Consider the following 23432-nt stretch of genomic DNA (forward strand, 5'->3'; position numbering starts at 1 on the left):
ATTTTTTTTCATATTACTTAAACTACATTTTAATATTATTAAAAAAATGTTTATTTTTTGTCACATAAAGTAATTTTTGGGAAATAAGTAAACTCGCTACAACGAAAATAAAACGCACATGTTTTTAACGTAGTTTTAAGCTGTTTATAAAAACAAGAAGTTTACGTTCAACAAACAACACAGGATCTTTTAAAGATGAACAATTTAACAACTGTTGAAATAAAAAAAGGAATCCAACTAATTTTAAAGTTTATAAATTGCTACAAATATATCACTGATGCTTGTATAATTGTAAGTACAAATTTTACTTATCTGATTATGATAAATTTTTGATAATAACGGACAATACTAAAGTACGGAGTGCAAGATATTGCGGGATCGTATGTAAACTTAACAAAAGTTGCTGAATGTGGGGCGGGATGACATTTTTGTACTTTACTGCGGAATAAATATAGTATTTACTTAAAGGGCTGAGGGGGGATGATGCGGGATTGACTTTAAAGGCCAAGGGATGATGCGAAATTAAATATAAAGCGCAAGGGACGATTAGGTATAAAATTTTTGTATTTTTTTGCATTTAGCAATCTTTTTCACGTTTACATATGGGCTTTATATTAACGTTTACATAAAGCTGACAGCATTGTCAGGTTGTCCTGTTTCACTTTACAGTAACATAATTTTGTGATATTTACTTAAATCTGATTTCTCCCAGGAATTTTTCTCGAAAAATCATTGGGAAACGCTGCCAAAAAGTTGGCAATCGACGATGTCTGATCTTCAACCTCAAAATTTAGAATTCTTTTTTTCGAACAACAAAAAATGGTAATTATTTTTTTTTTTTTTTGTATAGCCTATATCTTTATCCTCGATGTGGGAAAGTCGAATGCACGACTTAAACATAGAGTAACTTCAGTTACTCCGACCCAGTCTCGAGTTGCCTGTGACAGTTTGGGATGTGCTGGCTCAGCAGGAGTTCACACTTTTATAGCGCCTTACTCAAGGGCGCTACAGTATGAGAGCAGTGGGGATTGAACCCACGAGCTCATGGTGGTGTAGCAAGTGTTCTCACCACTACACCACGTTGCCGGTTATATGTGAACCTATGTTAACTTATTACTATTTAAAAAACTGATTCTTTTTTTGGTGTTTTAGTTGCCCTGGTGCAGTGTTTCCGTTATCGTTTTTAGTTTTTAAATACTTGACACAACATCTGTCTATTTCAAGAAGCCAAGGAATACACGAAGGTTAAATCACTAAAACTTATTATAATATTTTAATACTTTCATTTGTATATAAAATGTTATTTAAACTTAAAATATACCTTAAACACTGGGACAACAGCTGAACCTCAATTTTGTTCAAAATGTTTTTAGAAAAACAAAATGATTCTCCTGTTTCAGGAATAACCAAAAATATTTTTCGTAAACATATCACACCAAAGAAAAAACATGAAATTGAAATTTTAAGCAAGGTTTGATTGATTTCTTTTTAGTTTAAGTTTATGTTTGTAAACTTAAAACCCAAATGTTTTTATTTTTAATTGCAGATAATAAACAAAATGTCCAAAGAAAATACAGATGCTTTTGTAATAGTAAGTGTTAACTTAAAAACTGATTTTTTTTTAATTTTATTGAAATAAAGAAATAATTTAATTTATAGGATATGGGTTCAGGTCAAGGTCATTTGTCAAGAGTGTTAACCTTGGAATACGACCTGCCGACCTTGTCTGTTGAACGCAACAAAATTTACTTGGAGACAGCAGAAAAATATGACGCCGAATTTGCTAGGATTTTTCTTAGAACAAATAAAGTAATTTCGTTTTTTTTATATTTGAATCAATCTGCTGGCATCATGATGAAGTGGTTTGAACACTTTATGAGGTCATAGATTTGGTTCTTACACACCCTTAAGTAAGCTAATAATGGTACAAAATTCTGTCAAGCAATTTGCATTTTAATTATCAGGCAATTGTAATCAATAATACAAGAAATTATCAAATCAAGACTGGGTTAAAAATGTTACTTAAGGTTAAGGTTGGAGCTATTAAAAACTAAATTGTCTTTTCTACAGGAATACGAAAAATCTTTTAATTTTTCAACCAAAGTTTTATGCCAAGTTGAATCAAATGTTGAACCAGAGAAATTTATTCAAGAGATCACAACAAATATAAAAGGTAAACTCCAAAGTTTTAAATCCTGTGGTCATGGCTCCACCTAGCCATTTGTGTTTTGACCGGGTAACAAAAATCCTTTTTTATTAATTTTGTGGTTAAATCTTAGTATAAGCTTTATTACTAACTTCTTTATATGGTTGTTTAAAAGAGCATAAATTTTACTTTGAATCATGCTTGCTGACTCCGAATTAGCCAAATATACTAGCTTGTTGATAGTGAGTAGGTAGGTAGCCATAAATGCCACTTTCTGAACAATCGACCATTTTAATTAATCAACATATTAAATAACATTTTAAAATTCGTGCCTGTTTGGTGGGAGTTTAACTAAATGTATCCAAGTGTTTATTTTTGATTAACCAGTCAACAGATTGCCCGTAGTGGACAATGTATTTAGAGGAAAACTATAGGAATTGTTGCTATATGTAACTGCTTAAAACTTTTTAATAGAAAATTTATTAGGTGCAATATAACGTTTAGTTTTTGTTTATTAAATTAGCCTGAAAACAGTAATTACTCAATCCCAGCATGCGTTAATGTAAATATTTAGCCAAAGCAATCATTAAACTGACGCTAGGTTAAGAAGTTGAACATTTAAAAATCTTACTTTCAATTCATTAAAAAATTTTGTTTCAGAATCAAATCAAAAACGAAGTTTTATTTTAACTGGACTTCATGCTTGTGGAGATCTTAGTGCAACAATGATTCGATTGTTTGCAAACAATGAACAAATAATTGGGATTGTTTCGGTTGCTTGTTGTTACATGAACATCACCACTCAACAAAGCAAGGTTAATTTAAAATAATTAATTAATATTTTTAAAGGTAATTAATGTAATTAATTAATTTATCATTTTATTATTTAATGTTTTAGTGCTGTTACCCCATGAGTGAATATTTAAAAACCTTGGTGGATTTTGATTTAAGTTTCAAAGCACGATCAGTAGCTTGTCATGCTATTGAAAACTACGTGAAAAGACTAAAAGGTGACCAAACTATAATTAAAATCAACCAAATTTGTCGTTTGCAATAATTTAACTAATACCAGCAAAACTAGTAATCTTAGTTTTATTGATTAGTAATAAAAATAAACTTACCTTGTCTTACCGCCCTTTTTTTACTACCTCTATAATCTCCCCTTAATTGCCTTACAATCTTTTTTTTTATGTATATAAATTTATCCATGATGTGAGAAATTCGAATGCGTAACATAGAGTAACATCAGTTACTCCGACCCAGTCTCGTGTTGTCTGTGGAAGTTTGGGATATTATTGACTATAATTGTCCGATAATTAAGCTGCTGATTAAGTGCTGGCTCAGCAGGAGTTTATATCGTTTATAGCGCCTACTCAAGGGTGTTACAGCATGAGATCAGTGGGGATTGAACCCACTACCTTATGTGTGGTGTAGCAAGTGTTCTCACCACTACACCACGCTGCCGATCGAATATTTGCACTGACATGTTAAATATTTAACTATTTTTATGTTTAGAAAATGATGCTGGTCTTAAAATGCATTGTTATCGAGCAGTGTTGGAATGTTTAATTCAACAAACGAACCCAAATATGATCCGAACAGGGGTGCAAACGATCAAGAAAGCTCACCTGCTTCCATTCCAAGAATATGTGGGACTGGCGTTCAAGAAACTTGACCTTGCACCTAATCCAGTCATGCGTGAAGGTGAAATGAATGCACTGTTAAGTGAATGGAAGAAAGTTGTTGTGTTTTATAGCGTCTCTTTGATGTTGGCTCCAGTTGTGGAATCACTTTTACTTCTGGATCGTCTTTTATATTTGAGAGAAAGAGGTACAACATGAATATATTTTGATGTATAAATTACATTGGTTTCAAAACAGTGTTATTGTGAAATATCTTGCATTTTTTATAGTTTTTACCCTGTATAAGTAAGGTCACCCTCACGACCTAAACATAGAGTAACATTTGTTACCCTGACCCAGTCTTGAGTTTACTTTGCCAGTAAGAGATTTTATAGACTATATTTCCCGAACAGCCACTTCACCGATTGTTTTTTTCCTCAGCTGAAGTTTGTACTGTTTATAGAGCCTTACTCTTTAGTATGGTAGCAGTGGGGATCGAACTAAAGACTTAGTAGTTGGTCACAAAACCACTACACCATGTTGTAGTTTTACAAACGTTGGGTTATTTTTTACATAAAACCTCACCATATTCTTTTTCATATTAACTTTCTTAAATGTAACTTTATGTTTAGGTTTTTCTAACAGCAAATTAGTTCAACTTTTTGATCCCCGTATTTCACCAAGATGCCATGCCATTATATCCACTAAGGCCAAGAACTAAGTTGTTTTATTTTTGCCACTATTTTATTGTCAAAGTTATTTTAAGACTGCTTTTATTGTTACTTTTATCTCAAATATATTATTTTGATAATAAACGTTTTATAAATAATCGTAGTTTTAATAATTTGTGAACTAGAATATTTTTGTATCTGAGTAATAAAAAATACAACAGCAATTAGCAGCCAAGGCCTTAAGTTTAATTCCCACTGTTGGCATGTTGTAGCACTTTTAAGCAAGTTATTTGGTTTAATTCCAACTGTTAGTTCTGTCTTAAAATAAGCTAAACTCATGCACATGATGATGATAAAGAAACAAAGAGACAACATATCAGCTTTAAAACAACAAGGAAAAATGTTTACTGTAAAAATCCATTAATTCGACACAGATACAGATATGCCGCTGTTTTTTTAAGGTTTCTGATAAAGTCAAGGAGTGGAGGAACTGGTGATGATCTTATGAGGAACGGAGAAACTGGTGATGATCTTATGAGGAACGGAGGAACTGATGATGATCTTATGAGGAGTGGAAGAACTGATGATAATCTTATGAGGAATGGAGGAACTGGTGATGATCTTATGAGGAGTGGAGGAACTGGTGATGATCTTATGAGGAGTGGAGGAACTGATGATGATCTTATGAGGAACAGAGAAACTGATGATGATCTTATGAGGAATGGAGGAACTGATGATGATCTTATTAGGAGTGGAGGAACTCATGATGATCTTATGAGGAGTGGAGGAACTGGTGATGATCTTATGAGGAGTGGAGGAACTGATGATGATCTTATGAGGAACAGAGAAACTGATGATGATCTTATGAGGAATGGAGGAACTGATGATGATCTTATTAGGAGTGGAGGAACTCATGATGACTTATGAGGAGTGGAGGAACTGATGATGATCTTATGAGGAATGGAGGAACTGATGATGATCTTATGAGGAGTGGAGGAACTCATGATGACTTATGAGGAGTGGAGGAACTGATGATGATCTTATAAGTAATAAAGGAACAAAAAGACAACGACGTATCAGCCTTTAAACAACAAGGTAAAATGTTTACCATAGAATTTTATATTTACACAAATAACTGCTTCTGCTGTTTTTCAAGGTCTCAGATGGTGGCCTTAAAAAGAATGGAGAAAGATTGTGTCGTCACAGAAAGCGAGGAAAAGAACGGTGACGTCAATAAGGAAAATTTAGAGTTCTGCGCTGAACAAACAGGAGGATAACTTTCTTGTTTTTTTGGTTTAGCGATGGTTAAATATTAAAGAAAAACCTATTTTTTGGGGTAAGTTTTATTCTCCGAACATGCCCAGTATTGGAACCATCATTTTAATGCGGGCATTAACCCTGAGTTTCTAATAAAAATTATAAAGTTCCTAATAAAACCCGCTATAAAAACAACAAACGATGCATGTTGTGGATTTTTTTATAACTATTGTCACGGTTTTTGCCGTTGATAATATCAATTAACCCAAAAAAAAATAATTACATTTGTTGCGAAATTTAAATATATCCAACGACTTGAGTAAATTTATTGCGCGGAGCAAGGTGTTCCGACGTGGATCGCAATCACCGGATCTTGGTTGACACCGCTTATAAAGAAATCCGCGTTTCCTTGTCCGTCCACGTGGATGCATTCATCTGAAATACAACTCTTACAAATAAGTTTATAATGCGGGAATATTTACAACTAGGTTAACTCTAGTTTAAAGTAAATATATTTACCGCAGTTTCCACTGGAATCGTAATCGTTGTTGTAGACGTTGCAGTAATCCCCGCTTGGCAAACCTGTGTAGTGGGTTTCGTACAAGTCATAACCAGCCGTGTTACTCACGAAGAAAGCTCGATCCCCGCGCGCAAATGCGATTTGGTTGTCGCCGTTGTCTGACCAATACGTGACCGGGGTTCCTACAAACAAGATAACAACATTTCTACAACTAAATCCTCAAGTTGATTGAACCTATCTTGTGCGGTGGCAGCAAAGTGCGCTATGTTTAAGTTGATTGAACCTACCTTGTGAGGTTGCAGCAAAGTGCGCCATGTTTAAGTTGATTGAACCTATCTTGTGCGGTGGCAGCAAAGTGCGCCATGTTAAAGTTGATTGAACCTATCTTGTGCGGTGGCAGCAAAGTGCGCCATGTTTAGTTGATTAAACCTACCTTGTGCGGTGGCAGCAAAGTGCGCTATGTTTAAGTTGATTGAACCTACCTTGTGAGGTGGCAGCAAAGTGCGCCATGTTTAAGTTGATTGAACCTACCTTGTGCGGTGGCAGCAAAGTGCGCCATGTTAAAGTTGATCGAACCTACCTTGTGCGGTGGCAGCAAAATGCGCCATGTTTAAGTTGATTGAACCTACCTTGTAAGGTGGCAGCAAAGTGCGCTATGTTTAAGTTGATTGAACCTACCTTGTGCGGTGGCAGCAAAGTGCGCCATGTTAAAGTTGATTGAACCTACCTTGTGCGGTGGCAGCAAAGTGCGCTATGTTTAAGTTGATTGAACCTACCTTGTGCGGTGGCAGCAAAGTGCGCTATGTTTAAGTTGATTGAACTTACCTTGTGCGGTGGCAGCAAAGTGCGCTATGTTTAAGTTGATTGAACCTACCTTGTGAGGTGGCAGCAAAGTGCGCTATGTTTAAGTTGATTGAACCTACCTTGTGCGGTGGCAGCAAAGTGCGCTATGTTTAAGTTGATTGAACTTACCTTGTGCGGTGGCAGCAAAGTGCGCTATGTTTAAGTTGATTGAACCTACCTTGTGCGGTGGCAGCAAAGTGCGCTATGTTTAAGTTGATTGAACCTACCTTGTGCGGTGGCAGCAAAGTGCGCCATGTTTAAGTTGATTGAACCTACCTTGTGAGGTGGCAGCAAAGTGCGCTATGTTTAAGTTGATTGAACCTACCTTGTGCGGTGGCAGCAAAGTGCGCTATGTTAAAGTTGATTGAACCTACCTTGTGCGGTGGCAGCAAAGTGCGCTATGTTAAAGTTGATTGAACCTACCTTGTGCGGTGGCAGCAAAGTGCGCCATGTTCTTGATTTGGCGCCATCTATGTTCGCAAACCCAACCGTTTCCGCAGGTTCCGTCCCCGTTGATACTTCGTTGTGAGCCTGGTGGGCCCTGGTCACCGTTGCTGAAGCAAAATACATGTTTAACTTTCGGGCAATAATATGTTATTCAACAATAACTGGTTTGAGGTTAATACCTGAAGTAGTAGCTGGACATAATTCGAGGAACGCCGTAATCCCAGGCCATCATAAAAGCGGTTAAAACTTTAAGATCTGAACAACAAACATGTCGGTCCTAAACAAATCAGTTTTGAAAAAGGTTAAAGGTTACTTACAGTAGGGGTCTTCAAATGTAACGACATTTCCGCCACCGCCATGTCCTCTCTGGTTGTCATGGTTATTAATAAACACGAGAGCATTAACATCGGGCACAAGGTTCTTGACGATGGTTTGTAGATTTTGCATTTGTTTCTTGTTGTCACTAAGTTGGATTCCGTACTTGAACTCTGTTACTCGTCCGAGGTTAAAGTACTCACTAGTTGTGATGGGCTCACCTTTAAAACAACATAAAGATTAATTAACTGAGGCTGAAACAAGTTTTGCTCAACGTTTCCTTGTTGTCGTAGCAGCTACTTGGAGCAAAACTTAAGCCTGGGGTTTATTGAATAGCCGTAAACATATAAAATTTGACTCGAATAAAAGTTACGATTTTCTTAGTTAAAATAAGTTTTAATAAAACAAACATTTAAAATCAACCACCAGTTTAAGTCGTACCGTCTTGTTCTATAACTTCTTGGTAGATGAAAGCTTTTAAGCCACTTGGAAAACCTTTGGAGGTTGGTAAGTCGTTCAAGGAGCCAAAAACTGCTTCAAGATCACTTGGCCACATATGCTTGGAGGCATCAACTCTGAACCCAGCAACTCCGATGTTGATGAGGTCGTTAAAGTAATCGATGATCTTACTGCGGACGTCATGCTTGCCCAATGCAAGGTCCAACAACCCGTACAGCTTGCAATTCCTTACCTGACACACAAAACATTTTGTTACCAATTGAAGCTCACAAACAAGCATTCTGTACTTTGAGTGATATTTTAGTTGAATTCATTTTAAATCGTACCTGGTTAACATCTTGGTAATCTTCGAGGATTCCTGAAGGTGAGTTGCACAGATCATCGTTAAAATCATTGGCTGTATAATCAGGAAAGTCTTTAGAGTTAGCGTCGAAGTAACTTCCAGCCGTTCCAGTTCCTAGATAAAAACATTTAGTGGATTATGATTTAATGGTAAATGCAGTTAAAAAACTTAATTTCTACCGGTTCCGCCTTCCCCGCACATGTGGTTGACAACCATATCCGCATAGATCCGCACTCCGACAGCGTTACATCGATCCACCATATCTCTGGAACAGTTTATGTTTTAACACTCATATCTTAGTAATTATGATTGTTTGACTCAACTTAATTTAAGTGGAGTATTAATACTTACATGAAGGCGTTTCTATCACCCGACCTAGTGTTAAGAATATAGGAGATCGGTTGATATCTCTCCCACCAAGGCCTCCCATCAATCATCCTGTTCTCGTTTGGTGGAGAGATCTACAAACAGAATCAACTTTAAAGCGGTAACTTAAAGATTAATTCTAGTTTATGATGAGGTATCAAACCTGAACTCCGGCGTAATGATTCGGGGCCAGGAAGTTCTCACATTCGTCTGCGATTGTTCCCCAATGCCATTCGAACAAATGCACGATCCCGGCTCGTCCCGGGGCGAAATTCGGATCCCATTGTGCCAGGGTTGAGCCCAACAATGCGAGGAATATTAATAATTTCATCTCCTTTTACTTTCTAGGCTTAACTGAAATTTAAAAAATGCCGAGGTTATTTAGTTTGCCTACGAATATTTTACTCATTTTCTATTTATTGAATTTAAAATAAATGAATTTTATTATTACTTAAAACTACTTTAAGCTTTTTGAAAATTTGAAATTATTAAATTTTATTTTAAATTACCAACTTAATTGCAAAAAGCTTTTTTTAGGACCTAATATTTTGCTACTAGTGCGTTACTACGTTAACCTCAAACTAATGTTGGGGAAAAAATTAAATTTAAAGGAAATAGAGTGGGAAAAATATCGGATAAAAAACATGGCAGTGGTTGGGTACTAAAAATAAATTATCTTAAATACACACTTTTGTTCATTATCGTTGTTAGTTGTCTGGTGTTGCTCACACGCCTGGCTGACTTTGCAAGTTTTTATTTATTTTAAGGTCAAGCTAAAGTTAAAAATAAACTTTCTTAAATATCGCAGTAGAGATAAGTCCTCAAGTTTGTTCTATTTGTACAGACTTTATTAGCACATGTTCTTATTAACACAAATTCGTTACATTTTTCTTGTTTACATACAAACAGTTTTTGTTGACACAAATTAGTTACTTTCTCCTCCCCTTGGGCCGGATTATGTAAGTGAAGTCGTCTGTTTCAAAGATGTCGCTTCTTGGGGTTGGTTTTTTATCAGTTTTGTTTGTTTGGTTTCCGGGAGATGGCGCTGTGGGGTTACGAAACCCGGGGACTACAACTTCGGAAGAGAACCTGCATGGCAAACTAATTCTTCTTGTTAAACTTGGTGGTTTCTTGGTGGGCGGAGATGACCTTGGGATTTCCTTTCTTTGACCTCCAATTACAGGTTGGACGTTTGGTCGCATCGGTGTCGGACTTAAACGAACCACCTCACGTGATCTATGACGTTTTACTTCGACGGATACCGGCCTTTGTTGATCCATAATATCCGTAAAACGTTGCTTGCTAGTTGGACATTGATTCACGACATTTTTGATGGTCGGATGTTGCCCTGAAGGCGGATACTCCATTTCAGAATCTCTTCCGTCCTCTCCGCATCCGGAATCCGTGGATGGCGGATGGTAAGAACAATCCGGACTCTCACTTTTACATCTTCTGACGTCATCCTGCTCGTGATGTGATCCGCTGTGTGATGACGTCACACTCGAGCATCTTTTAGGAACTTTATGGAAGATTGTGACGTCATCGAGCCAGCTTTGTGTCATGTCCCATTGTTGAGAAGCATCCGGGACGGATAAAGACCTTCTGTCCAACAACTTTTTTGTGACGTCATCATTATGTAATCCTTCGTCACTAAAATATCGTTTGTAGTAACTAGGCAACAAGGTTTGCCCATTTCTACCGAATCCACTTTTGCAATATTTTGGTGAACGTCGCTCGCCTTTATTATCTGCGCTTTGTGACGTCACAATAAGTTTACCATGATCGCCCAACGTGGTGGGTCGTTCCACTGAAGCTTTAGTTTTTGTGTTTGGGGCCTGGTTTGAATCTGACTTCTGTGGTTGAGGTTTAGCCAACATTTCCCCATCCCCTAACCACGAAGCGGTTTGAGTGACAGAATCGCTCAATTCCGGGTTTGATTGACAGCAGGCGTCCACCGACTTCTTTGTAGTTTGGGTTGCTTGGTCGGTAACTTTGTTTTCACATTGCGTGAATTTTTCTTTTGTTTCGGTTAAGGACGGCGTAGCTTGTACGTGCTCTGCTGAAGTCATTTGTAAGTTTCTTGATGACGTTACTTGCGTGTTGTTAGATGACGTCACTTGCGCGTTTTTAGATGACGCCACTTGTGAGTTGTTAGATGACGTCACTTGCGAGTTGTTGGATGACGTCACTTGTGAGTTGTTAGATGACGTCACTTGCGCGTTTTTAGATGACGCCACTTGTAGGTTCTCGGATGACGTCACTTGCGAGTTGTTGGATGACGTCACTTGTAAGTTGTTAGATGACATCACTTGTGAGTTCTCGGATGACGACACTTGTGAGTTGTTCGATGACGTCACTTGTAAGTTGTTAGATGACATTACTTGTGAGTTCTCGGATGACGACACTTGCGAGTTGTTAGATGACGTCACTTGCGCGTTTTTAGATGACGCCACTTGTAGGTTCTCGGATGACGTCACTTGCGAGTTGTTTGATGATGTCAATTGTAAGTTGTTAGATGACATCACTTGTGAGTTGTTGGATGACGACACTTGCGAGTTGTTAGATGACGTCACTTGCAAGTTATTAGATGACGTCATCCGTTTAAACAAGTTGCTAGCATTGTTTTTGCTGGTCACTGATTCCCTCCTAGCAGATTTATTGTTTGACCCGACAGAAGTCGTTGTGGATGATTTTGCTTGTAAAGATTCTTTGTTCTCTGACAACTCAGCGATCTGGTTCGAAAGCAAACCATCTACATTTGGTGGTTTTTGATCAACCACTTGTTGCAAAGCTTTGCACAAATCTTTTGCAAATCCTGGACTTAAGGGCTGACCTTGTGGAAGCAATTTAAGAGCAGAAACGACGTCCGATTCATTTAGAATCGTATTTTGGTTGTCTCGTTTGTTCTTTCTGGGATCAATTCTCTCTTGTGCCATCTGGTGCATGGGTTGATAATCCTTTAGTTTGTTTATGTCAAATGGTGTTGCATCGTTGCTATAGAAACATGGGGTGGAATTGTGTGATCTTAATCTCCTCATATGAGGCGGAGGCTTGGACTTAAAACTGGTCGGAGTGTACTCAAAATTTTCGTTCGTTTTGTTTACTTTAGCGTCACCTTTCGCCGACTCCCACAGTTCTTCTTTTGGTGATTTATCGTCGCTAGATGTCGTTTTTCGCGACATTTTCGAGCCCTCGAAGTTGTATTCCTCGCATGAAGTTTGTTTTTGAACTTTACATCGGGGCATGTTTGATGTTTTGTTGTCAAATGTTGGCTCATTAAAAGTTGGTGATGAGAATATATCACAACTGTTGTCAGTTTTTGTTCGGTTAAAGTCGATATTTGATTTGATGAAAGGTTTTTTGTTAACTCTTGCATTTGAAGAGAATGTTTTGTTTGCGAAGTCTGGAGAATCTGAAAACGATTCGCTTCTTTGTAGATTGGAACTCGGTAAAGCTTTAAAAACGTTGTTTGGATCCGGGCTTAACCGTGCATCAGAATCTTGCCGAGTAGTTTGTGAATTCTGCAATAAGAAAATAAAAATAGGTGAACATAACTTCCAGAGCTGTATTCCACCATGTTTCATTTAAATTTAAACCAACTTCGTATTACAATTACAAAGTTGTAACAGTTAGAATGGTATTTTTGTTACTTACTTTTCCATTATTGTTGCCGGACATGATATGACTTAAAACATCTTTGATCGAATCAATCGCTCCTTCTCCTGACCCCGAGATGGCGCAGTTAAGCTTCTCGCTTTCTTTCTTGTATCTTGCGACCCCAATCAACGTCTGTAAAGTAAACCGGGTTGTTACAAAAGTTTTGAACTACAGGTTAACAGTTTGGACTTAGCAAAGTTACTCTGTCTATATATGTTACCTAACCTGCTTTTTCATCTGTTCTTTCATATTTCTCTCCCATTCGTTCAACTTTTTCTCTCGTTCTCTCAGACGATCTTTTGTTTCACCGATCTCCCTTTCTCTCTCGACGAGTTCCTTTTTCTTTAGCTCGATCTCTTGCATCCAGTTTTCCTTGTTGTCCATGAATTGAATCGATTCCTCGCCGAGTTCCTCTGTAATTAAATCAAAAGTTAACGAAAATGGTTTAAATCAAATATTTGTAATACTACGAACCGTCGTTCATCATCGAATTTAGCTCTGCTATGACGTCATAAAAGGAAGGTCGGTCGTCGGGGTTTGAAGACCAACATGCTTGCATTAACAAAGCGAACCTTTAAAATATTAATAAAAGTTTGCCCCAACGTAAAAAGTTAGATAAAGTTAACAGCATAGTGTTAGAACTGGATACTTTACGTCGTATGTTGTTGTAGGCACACTATATATTAATGTTTTCAGTTTAACCTTACCTCTTGGGACAGGAAGCGGGAACTAGAGGTCGTTCTCCGTTCTCGACGACGATCCATGCTACTTGGAAACCCTGAAGACCTTTAAAGGGCAACTCGCGAGTCAGCTGCTCCCACAGGACCTGAGTAGAAGGTTGTGAGTTTAATGGCTCGAAAGTCTATTACTACGTCATAATTACCACTCCGAAAGAGTACACGTCGCATCGCTCTGACGTAGGCAATCCCTGTATTAACTCTGGCGCCATCCAGGGGTAGGTTCCGATGACTGTCATAACGACAGTGTCACCAAAGAAACGACTCGCACCAAAATCACAAATCTATTAAAACGAATTTAATTGTAAACTGTTGAACAGTTGAACAAATGTTTAAAACTGACCTTTAATGTGAAGTCGCTGCAAATAACAACTGGAAAAATAAAGACAAACATTGTTATTTTAATTTAAATGTATTTTAACATAGAAAACAGAGAAATTCTACCGTTCTTCGATTTTAGGTCGCGGTGAATAACGGTGATTGGCGCCTCCTCGTGGAGATAATTCATGCCAAGAGCAATGTCACGTGACCATGTTAGCACTTGTTGATACTAAACAGAAACTTTTTAATTTAACTTAGACCAGACTGTTTACCAATGTTTAGGTGATTCATATGAAAGTGAATGTAATGCCCCGGGGAGCGTTTATTTTACATCAGCTGTATATGGGAGGTGGTGAAATTTACAAACTAAAACATTTCAACTAGCTTATAACACTTGCTTTACTTCATACCTTAATCAACTTAGTTTTTAACAAATTAGCCAAGCTCACTTATTCTTTTATTTTAGCAAAATTTAAATATACTTAAAACCGTTAACACCAAGGGTACTAAAGTTTAAATTTACCTCCAACTTCTGCGCTTCTTGGGTAGTTAAATAATCATAAAGAGATCCGTACGGAGCATATTCGGTTACAATCCCAAAGTTCGGGGATTGATCCACGGCTCCGTAAAATTGGATAATATTTCGATGGCTCAAAATACTTAGAACGTGAGCCTGTAACAGAAACTTGATTATGAGTATTTGAATAATGTCAGGGTTGTTTCGATATCAGTTGTGGTATATTTCGAATAATTTGAGATAACGTAGCGCTGAAAGCCAACAGGTCTGGCTAACGTCAACTTTTTAGATATACAGAATTCTATAAAGTTTTTTTTAAGACTTATACACGCAAGTCAATGTAAAATGGTTACCAAAAAAATACTTAAAAATTCCTTTTTTAAAAAGTTAAATGGTACAAGTTCTCCACCAAAGTATGATAGTACTTGATGAGGTTTAAATCACGTTACCTCTTTATCCATTTGCCTCAACTGCTTGACAGCTACCTCCTTGTTCTGTTGAGATATCCACAAAGCTCGGTAGACGCTTCCAAACGATCCTTCACCGCAACATTCGTAAAATTTAAGGTCGTCGAACTCGATCCGTACGAAAGAATTCGGAACCTGAAATTGGTCGTCTTTTGTACATGTGACGTCATCGTCACGTGGTTTGTCAGCATTTTGGTTTGCTGCGTTCTGTTTGTGACATGTATTTAATAACGTTGTTTATTTATGCTTGATTAACTTATCTACTTATATAGTTACTACGGTTAAAGTTTTTGTGGTATTTAAACAGGAAGACTGAATACAACCTGAGTAGAGGTCGTTGTTGGTTTAGTTTCGCTTGTGTCGTACGGGTACGTGTTTTTATCGCAATATTCCATTTCCAATATTCACTTTGATGTGGTGGGAACTTAATATTACGAGGTCTGTTTTCAGTGGATTTTAGTTTCTTGTTAAACTTATTCGTTGCTACTATTAAACTTATTTGCTGAAATAATGACAGTTTATAAATGCAACATGGTAAAACATATAAACTTAAGCTAGTGCTTTGGTAAACTAATTAATATAGTTAAGGAATTTATATTTATTTTAAGTTTTATATAAGTATTTTAATTTGGTAAAATCTAATACTCGTGTAAGACTTTTACTTTCTAAAAATTTCTATAAAATTAAATTTTCTACAAAAAAAGCTGGTTCTAACTTTAGTTGTTTTGCTTTCTCGAATGTTACTAATATCTGTATCGAACTAGGGCGATAATGACTTACGCAGACTTGCCAACTCTACTGGGTATTCTCTTCAGCGAGGCGATTATCTTATATTATTTCATTTGCGAGCGATTTAACAATTCTAAAGTAATTTTATCATTTTCCGAATCTTAAATTCCTTTAGAGTTAATCATAACGGTTCAATTTAAAACTAAATTACAACATGAAGAATATGAAACAATTCTTGGTGAATTGTTTTTTTTAAAGAGTTGTAAACCGAAATGTCAAATTACAAATGTTGGATTACTATTAGAAGATAATTTTAAATAATTAAAAAACAATTTAGTATGACTGGTAAAATGGTAAAATTAAATCACAACAATTTTCAGTTACAACGAGGGCATAAATAAGGTACAATTTCTTTTTTGTTAATTTTAGAGAAAAAATGTTATTGAAACATAAATATAAACAAAAAATTAAATTACCATGTAGACAAAAAAATTGTCATTTAAAGTATAAGCTTGTTTTATATATTTAACTTTTAAATAATCGTCCATTTTTATTTAATTTTGTAGCATGACTTACATTTTCGTTCCACCATTTTTTCTTTTCATTGCAGACGTTAGCATGGTCAAAGTCCAAGAGCAAATTGCTAAATAAAATAAGGTCGAACTATAAAATACTGTAGATAACAGTTTTTAAACTCCTAAACATAAAACAATATGAGAATATTTATTAGGTTTAGTTTGATAGTGAACAAAAAAGTCGCAAAACAATATCTAACCAGTAAAATAATTGAAATTTATGCGGGCAACTTGGTCAGGTGGTGTAGTAGTAAGAACACTTGCTACATGAGCTCATGGGTTCAAACCCCACTGCTATTCAAGTTGTTGTGCCCTTGAGTAATGTCCTATAAACAGAATAAACTCCTGCTGAGCCAATACTTAATCAGCAGATTAATTATCGGGCAATTGTATTTAATAATATTCCAAACTACTTAAGTCAACTTAAGACTGGGTCGGGTAATGATTGTTGCTCTATGTTTAGGCTGTGAAGTCGACCTTTCCACATCGAGGATTAAGATATTATTTAACTAATTCGATGTAGTTGGAATCGCTGTCTCATCTGCTTATTTGCCCATTTATTAGATTATAACATTTTTTTATTTAATATTCTAACAATACAAACACAATTTAAATATATTTTGTTTTAGTTTTCATCATGGATTTAAATAAGTTAACTGAATGGCAGGACTGGTTTGTGCGTGTAAACAACCCAACCATAGCCCAAGTTTGGGAAAATCAGGCCCCTTATTTGTTGGCCAATATTCTGTATACTGTGATGGCTGTCATGTCGTTAAAGTTTGCTCTTAAACATGGTTGGAATAGCAGGTTAGAATATTGCCTTTATATGTATAACTATGTCAAACTGAATGCATATCAAATCAATGACACTCAGCTAGATTGTATTAACTTACATTGTGGTTAAAACATTTAACTCAGTTACATGAGGTCCTCAGTTTGATCCCCACTGCTTTTTTTTGCTGTAGCACCATTAAGTTGCGTGTTATTAATAATATCAACTTAAGTCAAAACCAATTAACAAATTGATTATAAGGCAACTACAACAATATTGCAAACTCAAGACTGGGCCGGGGTAACAAATATTACCATATATTTAGCCCTTAACCTTTTACACATTAAGTATTGATAATTACGCAGTTGGGTTTCTGCTGGTTTATTGGTAGTTTAATAAATGTTACTACAAAACAAAATATTGTTTCAGGTATGTATACATGTGGTTTGCAGCATTGTTGCATGGAATAGTGACAGAGGTGGTTGTTTATCATCTTCCGGATGTCAACAACTTTTGGCACAGTCAAATGCCGCTAATATTTGTTGGGCAACGCTTTCCTCTCTATATCGTTCTATTCTATCCAGCTACGGTAAGATTAAAGGGTAGAACGTTGGATAAATTTGTAAATTATATTTTTAAAGCCTTAGTGAAGGTATCCTGCAACTAGAATGTCAATATGCTCTGATTTTTGCAGATAACTCATGCCTTCATAGCTGCAGAAAGACTCAAGTTACCTTATTGGGCTGAACCTTTTGCTGTTGGATTATTTGATGTTTTGCTAGATTTTCCTTATGACATCATGGGAATAAAGGTGATACTTATATATATATATCAGTTTTTATTTTAAAATGATAAATATTTTAATAAAAATTGCGATTATAAAAACTTTTTAAATTTGTTGTTTTTGTTGCCATTAAAATTGTTGTTTCTGCAGCTTCTGTGGTGGACCTGGCATGACACCGACCCAAACCTGGAGGACCGACATTATTGGGTTCCCTGGACAAGTTACTTCTTTCACATGAGTTTCCATAGGTGAGTTTAGTGTGGTTGTTTATCAATGATATAAAAAATATTTTACTGCTCTCTGTTACCCTGACCCAGTCTTGAGTTGACTTTGTCATTTTAGGATACTATTAATTAGAATTGCTTGATAATTAAGCTGTTCCAACAAGTTCTAATAGTTAGCCATGATTTTAAGCAAAAAAGTTGTAATTATGACATCACAAATCCTGTTAGTGAAAATAGAATCCAACCTGTTACAAATCTTTTTTATTTTAGTTCGTTTGCGATTTTGTTGTCGGGGTCTCGATATTTATTTACCGGCAACGCTGACAAGAAAGTAGCGCACGGGAGTTTCTTCGTTGAAATGTTTTGTGTTTTTATTACTGGTTCACTTGCAATGGTGGTCGCTGTTCTCACTCAAATGTTGCCAATATATCATGGTTTAAAAGATGGTTTTGGTATCCATTCTGAGGTCATAATGTTCATTGTTTTTGCTCTTTATTTTGGAATTGTTTTTTGGAACGACCGAACGCCGACCAAAGAGGTGAAACGTTATAATTACTATATTGTTGCTTTTGCCCAAATTAGACATTAACAACTTATAAAGAGACTTTATAAGCCAACATTAAGTGTGGGTTTGCACAAGGACACCACACAGTTTTGTGCTTTTAAATTGCTTTTACCATAAAACTTTGAACCAACATTTAAAGTAGCTTATATACCAACATCTTATAACACTTTGTTGCAGGCTCGCCGAACAAAGCAGATAACTTGGTCTGAATGGTTCAACAATGAGAGTGCGTTCGTGATCACGATTTATTATTTGTTTTACGTCATTCTTGTTGTGTTTGCCGACCCTGAGCAACAAAAATCAACTGGTTTGCACGAACCAATTGGACCAGCAAGTGAAAAAGTTGACCAGTATGCCACATCTGGTGTTATTTACACCAAACAGAAATACATTGACCCATCTAACTATGATGAAGGGTACTTTGATTTTCGATGCACTGAGATATTAGGAGGGCCACCGAACATCACAAAAAACCCTGAAATTATTGGAACAAATTGGTATTCAATCTGTGGTACTCCATATGAGAACCATGCTGAGTATGTTGTGGTTGTTTGGGCTTTTTGTGCGCTGGGTTTTTATGCTTTTTACAACGCTTTTGCTCGCTCCTCTGTTGAAGTTAAACCCAGGTTGAAGTTTAAGAAAAAATAAGAACATTTTAAAATTAATTATCCTCTGCTAACTAATGGAACTAAGAGTTAATTATTTATTTTAATTATGCTGTGAAGAATAGTTTCAAAATATTTTTTTTATTAACGAATTATGCAAAATTTTATTTATTAAAATAATTGGATCATAAGATTTATTTTCTACTAAAACAGTAAAATATTCTACAACGCAGCATATAAATAACTACACAGTAACATATAGAACTAATAAATAAGACTATTAAACTAAAATAAGTAAGCAAATTAAAAATATTTGGCACAAATATAAAATACTAAGATTAGGATGAACAAATTCCACTTCTACCATTTATAAAAGAGTTTGTAAAAATACAAAAGTCTTTTTAAATTTTGTTGACGTTTGCAGCTTGGTAAAGTGAATGTGAAACAGTTTCAAGTTCGAATGCAGTTTTGTTTAACAACTCAGCTAAGTGATTATCTGTTGAAACAAATTTAATATTTTATGTGGGTAGTAAGTCACTTTTGTATTATTTTAAACGTTTAACAAAATATTATTATTTAAAGAAAACTTGTACAAAAGTCACTTGCCTGCTTTTTTAGGTAATTCGGTTTTTAACATTTCCTCAAATTTCCACTTTTCTGTTGCGTTGTTTTGCACAATTTTCTCTCCACTCAAATTATGATCATTATTTAAAGGAATTTGGATGCTTGAGCTTGATCCAAGATCAGAGGGCAACGCTGCAAAGTTATCTGGGTCCGATGTAAGAAATGAGGGCAACACTGCAAAGTTATTTCGGTCCGATGTAAGATCTGAGGGCAACGCTGCAAAGTTATCTGGGTCTGATGTAAGATCTTGGGGTAACACTGGATTTGAGCTGGATGAAACGGAATGCTGAGGTAGAGTGGTTGAATGTTGGTTATTTCTGTAACCAGAATGGTCTTCAATTAACTCACCAGTTCGAGATTGATGGTAATTTGGTTTATTGAAATTTATATATTTAGATTTATTTGAAAACTTGCTAGATGGTGTATATTGAGGGCTTGGTTGGTAAGTTATTGGTTGATTCAGCTGGTATGTGAATGGTTGATTTGGTTGGTGTAGAAATTGTTGAAATGGTTTGTTAGAGGATGGTCGGTTTTGAAGATTGGGTGGGTAAGTAAATGGTTGAGTTGGGTGATAGGACGGTGTTTGATTTGGTTTAAAAGTGGATGGTTGATTTTGGTCATTGTAAGTTGGCAATTTATGGTTGGTTTCAAACTTGCGTGGTGTTGTGGTTGAACCATCCAAGTTAATGACATCGATAAATTCTTCTCTGTGGTTGGATTTCTTTTGGGGATAACTGCCATGGGATGGTGTGTCCTTACTGTCATGGAATGGTTTGACCTTTATGGTGTCATAGGATGGTTTAATGTTGTCATGGGAACAATTTGTTTTAATATAAGAACTAATTGAACTTTGGTAACTTTGAGGATTGAGGTTTTGTGAGTAAAAACTTTTTAAGGCTTGGCTGCTGTAATCGTGAACAAAAGTTTGAAACTTTTCATCAAACTTTGTTGAAGTTGTGATTCGATCTTGAGATATTGCTCGCCTGTGTTTTGGGTGTTTATTTCTTATTAGGACGGAGTTGATTTTATATTCAGCAACTTCGAGAGGATGGGAAACTAAATGAAGATGTGCTGGGGTCGGCTCCTTTGGTTTTTTCTTTCTGCTGCGAGGAGTTGATCCTTTAGCTTAAGAAATAAGGTTGACTAAAATAACCTCAAGGTAAATCACTAAAATGTGAAAGTTTAAATTTAAAATTTTTATAAACTCACATGTGGAAAGTATTTGGTCACCCAAACTAAAATCTTCAACATTTTCGCTGCAAAGCCAATCATTGGGCAACCTCATAACCTCACATTCAACGATTATTTCCTAAAAAAATTTTGAAAGTTGCACAAGTTTTACCAATATGTTTTGTTTTTAGGTTTTTGGTTTGATTCTCCATCTAAAGTGAGGCTAACACTTGGGGTTCCCAGTTTGATTCCCACTTCTGGCATACAATAGCATCACTAATAAAAGCTTCTTAGCTCTGTGAATAAGATCCTTAATTAAAACATTTTTTTTTAAATACCTTAAATGTTGGTCTTTGAGCTGGTGAGGAATTCCAGCATTTTTGAATGAGTTGTTTTATGGTTGTTGGAGTATGGTTCGGTATACTTAACCTATCACCATTCTGCATCATATCGAGTAACTAAAAGACATAAATTTAATTATAATCCAATGTTTAATGTTCTTTCATTAAAAAAACTAACCTGCGAAGTTGACTTATTATTCATAGGGTCCTCGTTTGTTAACATCTGCCACAAGAGGACAGCAAACGCATAGATATCAGTTTTAATGCTCAACTGAGGAGGATACTGAAGTAGCTCGGGGGCCAAATAAGCGAGATTCATTTGCTTCGACAAACCAGCATCTAACCTGGAGGTTCAAGTTGTTTTAATAAACCACTCGTTTAATTAATTAAACCTTCAAACTTTTAAGACAAAACTTAAAGACCTTATCTTGGAGAATCCAAAATCAGCCACTTTTACTTGTCCATCAGCTTGAACAAAGACGTTGGATGGCCTCAAACTGAGATGTAAGACTGGGGGTTTCTGGTTGTGCAAGTAAGCGAGTCCTACAGCTATGCCAAGTGTTATTTCGTTGAATTGTCCAAGTTGCGGTTCAGTATCTGCTAAGGTAAACTTATTATTAAGAAACTTATTATTAAGGGATAATTTAACCAACTATTACCATCCCCATAAGTTACCTGAAAGTAAATCCTTTAAAGTTTTTCCATGAACAAATTGGGTGATGATCATAGGAACTGTTGGGCAAACACCGAGGATGTGGACGATGTTTTTGTGCCGCAAACCCATTAACAATCGAGCTTCAGCGGACAAGTAACTTTGATCTGAAGTTGACATTCGCAATCTTAATTCTTTAACAGCAACTTCTTTGTGATGTAATAATCCTCGATAAACCGTCGATAAACGACCTTCGGATATCACGTCAGCTTTGTAGTAATTCAAATCATTTGGTGAAATATCAGAATCATTTAATTTCTTGCTTTGTTTCATGTTTTGAAGCTCATTCTCAAGTTTTAAAACCTTTTTTTTATATTTTTCTCTCTCATTGTGAAGTTTTCTTATAACTGTTTCAGAGTCATTTAAATTTGAGGTTTTTAAAGTTGAATTTTGGAGCGGGAAAACAGTTTTTTTTTCGGGGCTTCGTTCCACTGTTGGTTCACTTTGTTTCATTTGGGAAATTCTAAAATTTTCTTGTTGTATTTTCAGATCTTCAACTTGTTTTTGTAAATCATTAAACATTTTTCTTGTTTCGTTAAAATCTTGAAAACCTATTTCTGAATGGTTTTCAAACGATTTAAATTCTTCACTTTTAGGAGTTGAGATATTTCCATAAATTTCTACAGCGGAAACCAAATTTTCTTTTACAGAAATTTCAGTTTCGGACACATTTTCAACTTGTTTCTTTTTCTTTAATTTTTTCGTCTTTGTTTTTCTTTTTTGCGATGATAAAGTTGGTTTTAAAAATCCGGGATCAGATTTTAGATTTTTACAAAAACTTTTATTCGATTTTTTAGACATTATCAACACCTTACTCTAGTCTGCACTAAATTAAAAATAAATCGCTGCCCCAGTTAGTATTGCTTTACTGTGTACAGTCGTAACGTTAAAATGTTTTCAAAATATTTTAAATTTTAATATTTTTTTATTTGTTTACAAACTTAAACTGTTGTGTGAAGTCATGCGTAAAAAACAACGAAGCGTAAAATTCACGAATATTGTTTATCCTCGGTGCGCTTTTTATATGTCTGTATTTAGTACGGTACGAAGGTTGGTGTGGTTTTGATTTTAATAGATTATTTTAGTAGACTTACTATTGAGTTAGGTTGCCGGTTGCTTTGTTAGAAATAAGATGATTTTATTACAAATTAAAATAAATACAAAAATAACTTTTGTTAGGGTAATGTGTTGTTATATTGTTTTATATTAATTCTTTTACTAAAACTATTTTTTTAATTCTCTTGGTAAGAGTAACTTTAATACTATATGCAGTTGGAATTTGATTTTGACCAATTTAATTGAGATAGGTCAGTAGGTACCACCACGATTGGCCTTTTAGTCAAACTATGCTTCTTATTTTCTAATACCTACACAACCAGTGGTTTTAACATTCGGGCCTGTTATTTAATTAGTTTTTGCTGATATTATTGTATCGGTACCTATCCAATAAACAGAAGTGTATTTTAAACAAATTTCAAATAGATCACAGAAATCAACTTTGCCGGCAGCATGGTGTAGTGGTCAGAACACTTCCTACACTACATGGTGTCTTGGGTTTGATCCCCAGTGATCTCATGCTGTAACGCTCTTGAGTACCGCGCTATAAACGCTATGAACTCCTGCTGAGCCAGCACTTAATCAGC

At 35.7% G+C, this 23432-nt stretch overlaps 5 protein-coding genes across 12 annotated transcripts; 2 read left to right on the plus strand and 3 right to left on the minus strand.

Annotated features, from left to right (window-relative positions):
- The first annotated feature begins 188 nt into the window (after positions 1 to 188).
- LOC145742619 (methyltransferase-like protein 25B) lies at positions 189 to 4506 on the plus strand. Its single transcript, XM_082560399.1, has 11 exons — positions 189 to 291; positions 713 to 822; positions 1153 to 1244; positions 1374 to 1471; positions 1547 to 1591; positions 1660 to 1809; positions 2071 to 2173; positions 2807 to 2961; positions 3045 to 3156; positions 3662 to 3976; positions 4401 to 4506. Exons 1-11 carry the CDS (start codon positions 196 to 198, stop codon positions 4487 to 4489), a joined length of 1365 nt encoding a protein of 454 aa, XP_082416525.1. The 5' UTR covers positions 189 to 195; the 3' UTR covers positions 4490 to 4506.
- A 1515-nt stretch (positions 4507 to 6021) lies between these two features.
- Positions 6022 to 9320, minus strand: LOC145742631 (alpha-amylase 1-like). The gene is made up of 10 exons (XM_082560411.1): positions 9153 to 9320; positions 8975 to 9084; positions 8803 to 8888; positions 8607 to 8737; positions 8263 to 8512; positions 7824 to 8042; positions 7686 to 7761; positions 7483 to 7613; positions 6216 to 6398; positions 6022 to 6131 (listed from the first exon to the last, which is right to left on the minus strand). Exons 1-10 carry the CDS (start codon positions 9318 to 9320, stop codon positions 6022 to 6024), a joined length of 1464 nt encoding a protein of 487 aa, XP_082416537.1.
- A 528-nt stretch (positions 9321 to 9848) lies between these two features.
- LOC145748283 (uncharacterized) lies at positions 9849 to 15186 on the minus strand. Its single transcript, XM_082564950.1, has 11 exons — positions 15012 to 15186; positions 14671 to 14895; positions 14228 to 14377; positions 13828 to 13933; positions 13727 to 13755; positions 13530 to 13667; positions 13354 to 13472; positions 13121 to 13218; positions 12872 to 13059; positions 12644 to 12778; positions 9849 to 12510 (listed from the first exon to the last, which is right to left on the minus strand). The coding sequence occupies exons 1-11, from the start codon at positions 15081 to 15083 to the stop codon at positions 9919 to 9921; spliced, it is 3852 nt and encodes a 1283-aa protein (XP_082421076.1). The 5' UTR covers positions 15084 to 15186; the 3' UTR covers positions 9849 to 9918.
- A 1440-nt stretch (positions 15187 to 16626) lies between these two features.
- Positions 16627 to 22794, plus strand: LOC145759511 (uncharacterized). Of its 7 annotated transcripts, none has more exons than XM_082573370.1 (10): positions 16627 to 16799; positions 17194 to 17353; positions 17459 to 17575; positions 17699 to 17796; positions 18043 to 18310; positions 18515 to 19464; positions 19657 to 20725; positions 20928 to 21427; positions 21546 to 21682; positions 21774 to 22794. In XM_082573370.1, the coding sequence occupies exons 1-6, from the start codon at positions 16630 to 16632 to the stop codon at positions 18983 to 18985; spliced, it is 1284 nt and encodes a 427-aa protein (XP_082429496.1). In that variant the 5' UTR covers positions 16627 to 16629; the 3' UTR covers positions 18986 to 19464; positions 19657 to 20725; positions 20928 to 21427; positions 21546 to 21682; positions 21774 to 22794. The 7 variants fall into 7 exon arrangements, with proteins under 7 accessions (XP_082429496.1, XP_082429488.1, XP_082429504.1 ...); XM_082573362.1 differs by having other exon boundaries at positions 20928 to 21190; positions 21282 to 21682; XM_082573378.1 differs by having other exon boundaries at positions 19657 to 19930; positions 20602 to 20725; positions 20928 to 21682.
- On the minus strand, positions 19093 to 22660 carry LOC145759495 (uncharacterized). Of its 2 annotated transcripts, none has more exons than XM_082573343.1 (7): positions 21753 to 22660; positions 21500 to 21674; positions 21256 to 21421; positions 21075 to 21194; positions 20776 to 20875; positions 19549 to 20691; positions 19093 to 19438 (listed from the first exon to the last, which is right to left on the minus strand). In XM_082573343.1, the coding sequence occupies exons 1-7, from the start codon at positions 22588 to 22590 to the stop codon at positions 19344 to 19346; spliced, it is 2637 nt and encodes an 878-aa protein (XP_082429469.1). In that variant the 5' UTR covers positions 22591 to 22660; the 3' UTR covers positions 19093 to 19343. The 2 variants fall into 2 exon arrangements, with proteins under 2 accessions (XP_082429469.1, XP_082429463.1); XM_082573337.1 differs by having other exon boundaries at positions 21500 to 21677.
- Positions 22795 to 23432: the final 638 nt, after the last annotated feature.

Source organism: Corella eumyota, chromosome 1, assembly GCF_963082875.1.
Source record: "Corella eumyota chromosome 1, kaCorEumy4.1, whole genome shotgun sequence".
Classification (NCBI taxonomy): domain Eukaryota; kingdom Metazoa; phylum Chordata; class Ascidiacea; order Phlebobranchia; family Corellidae; genus Corella; species Corella eumyota.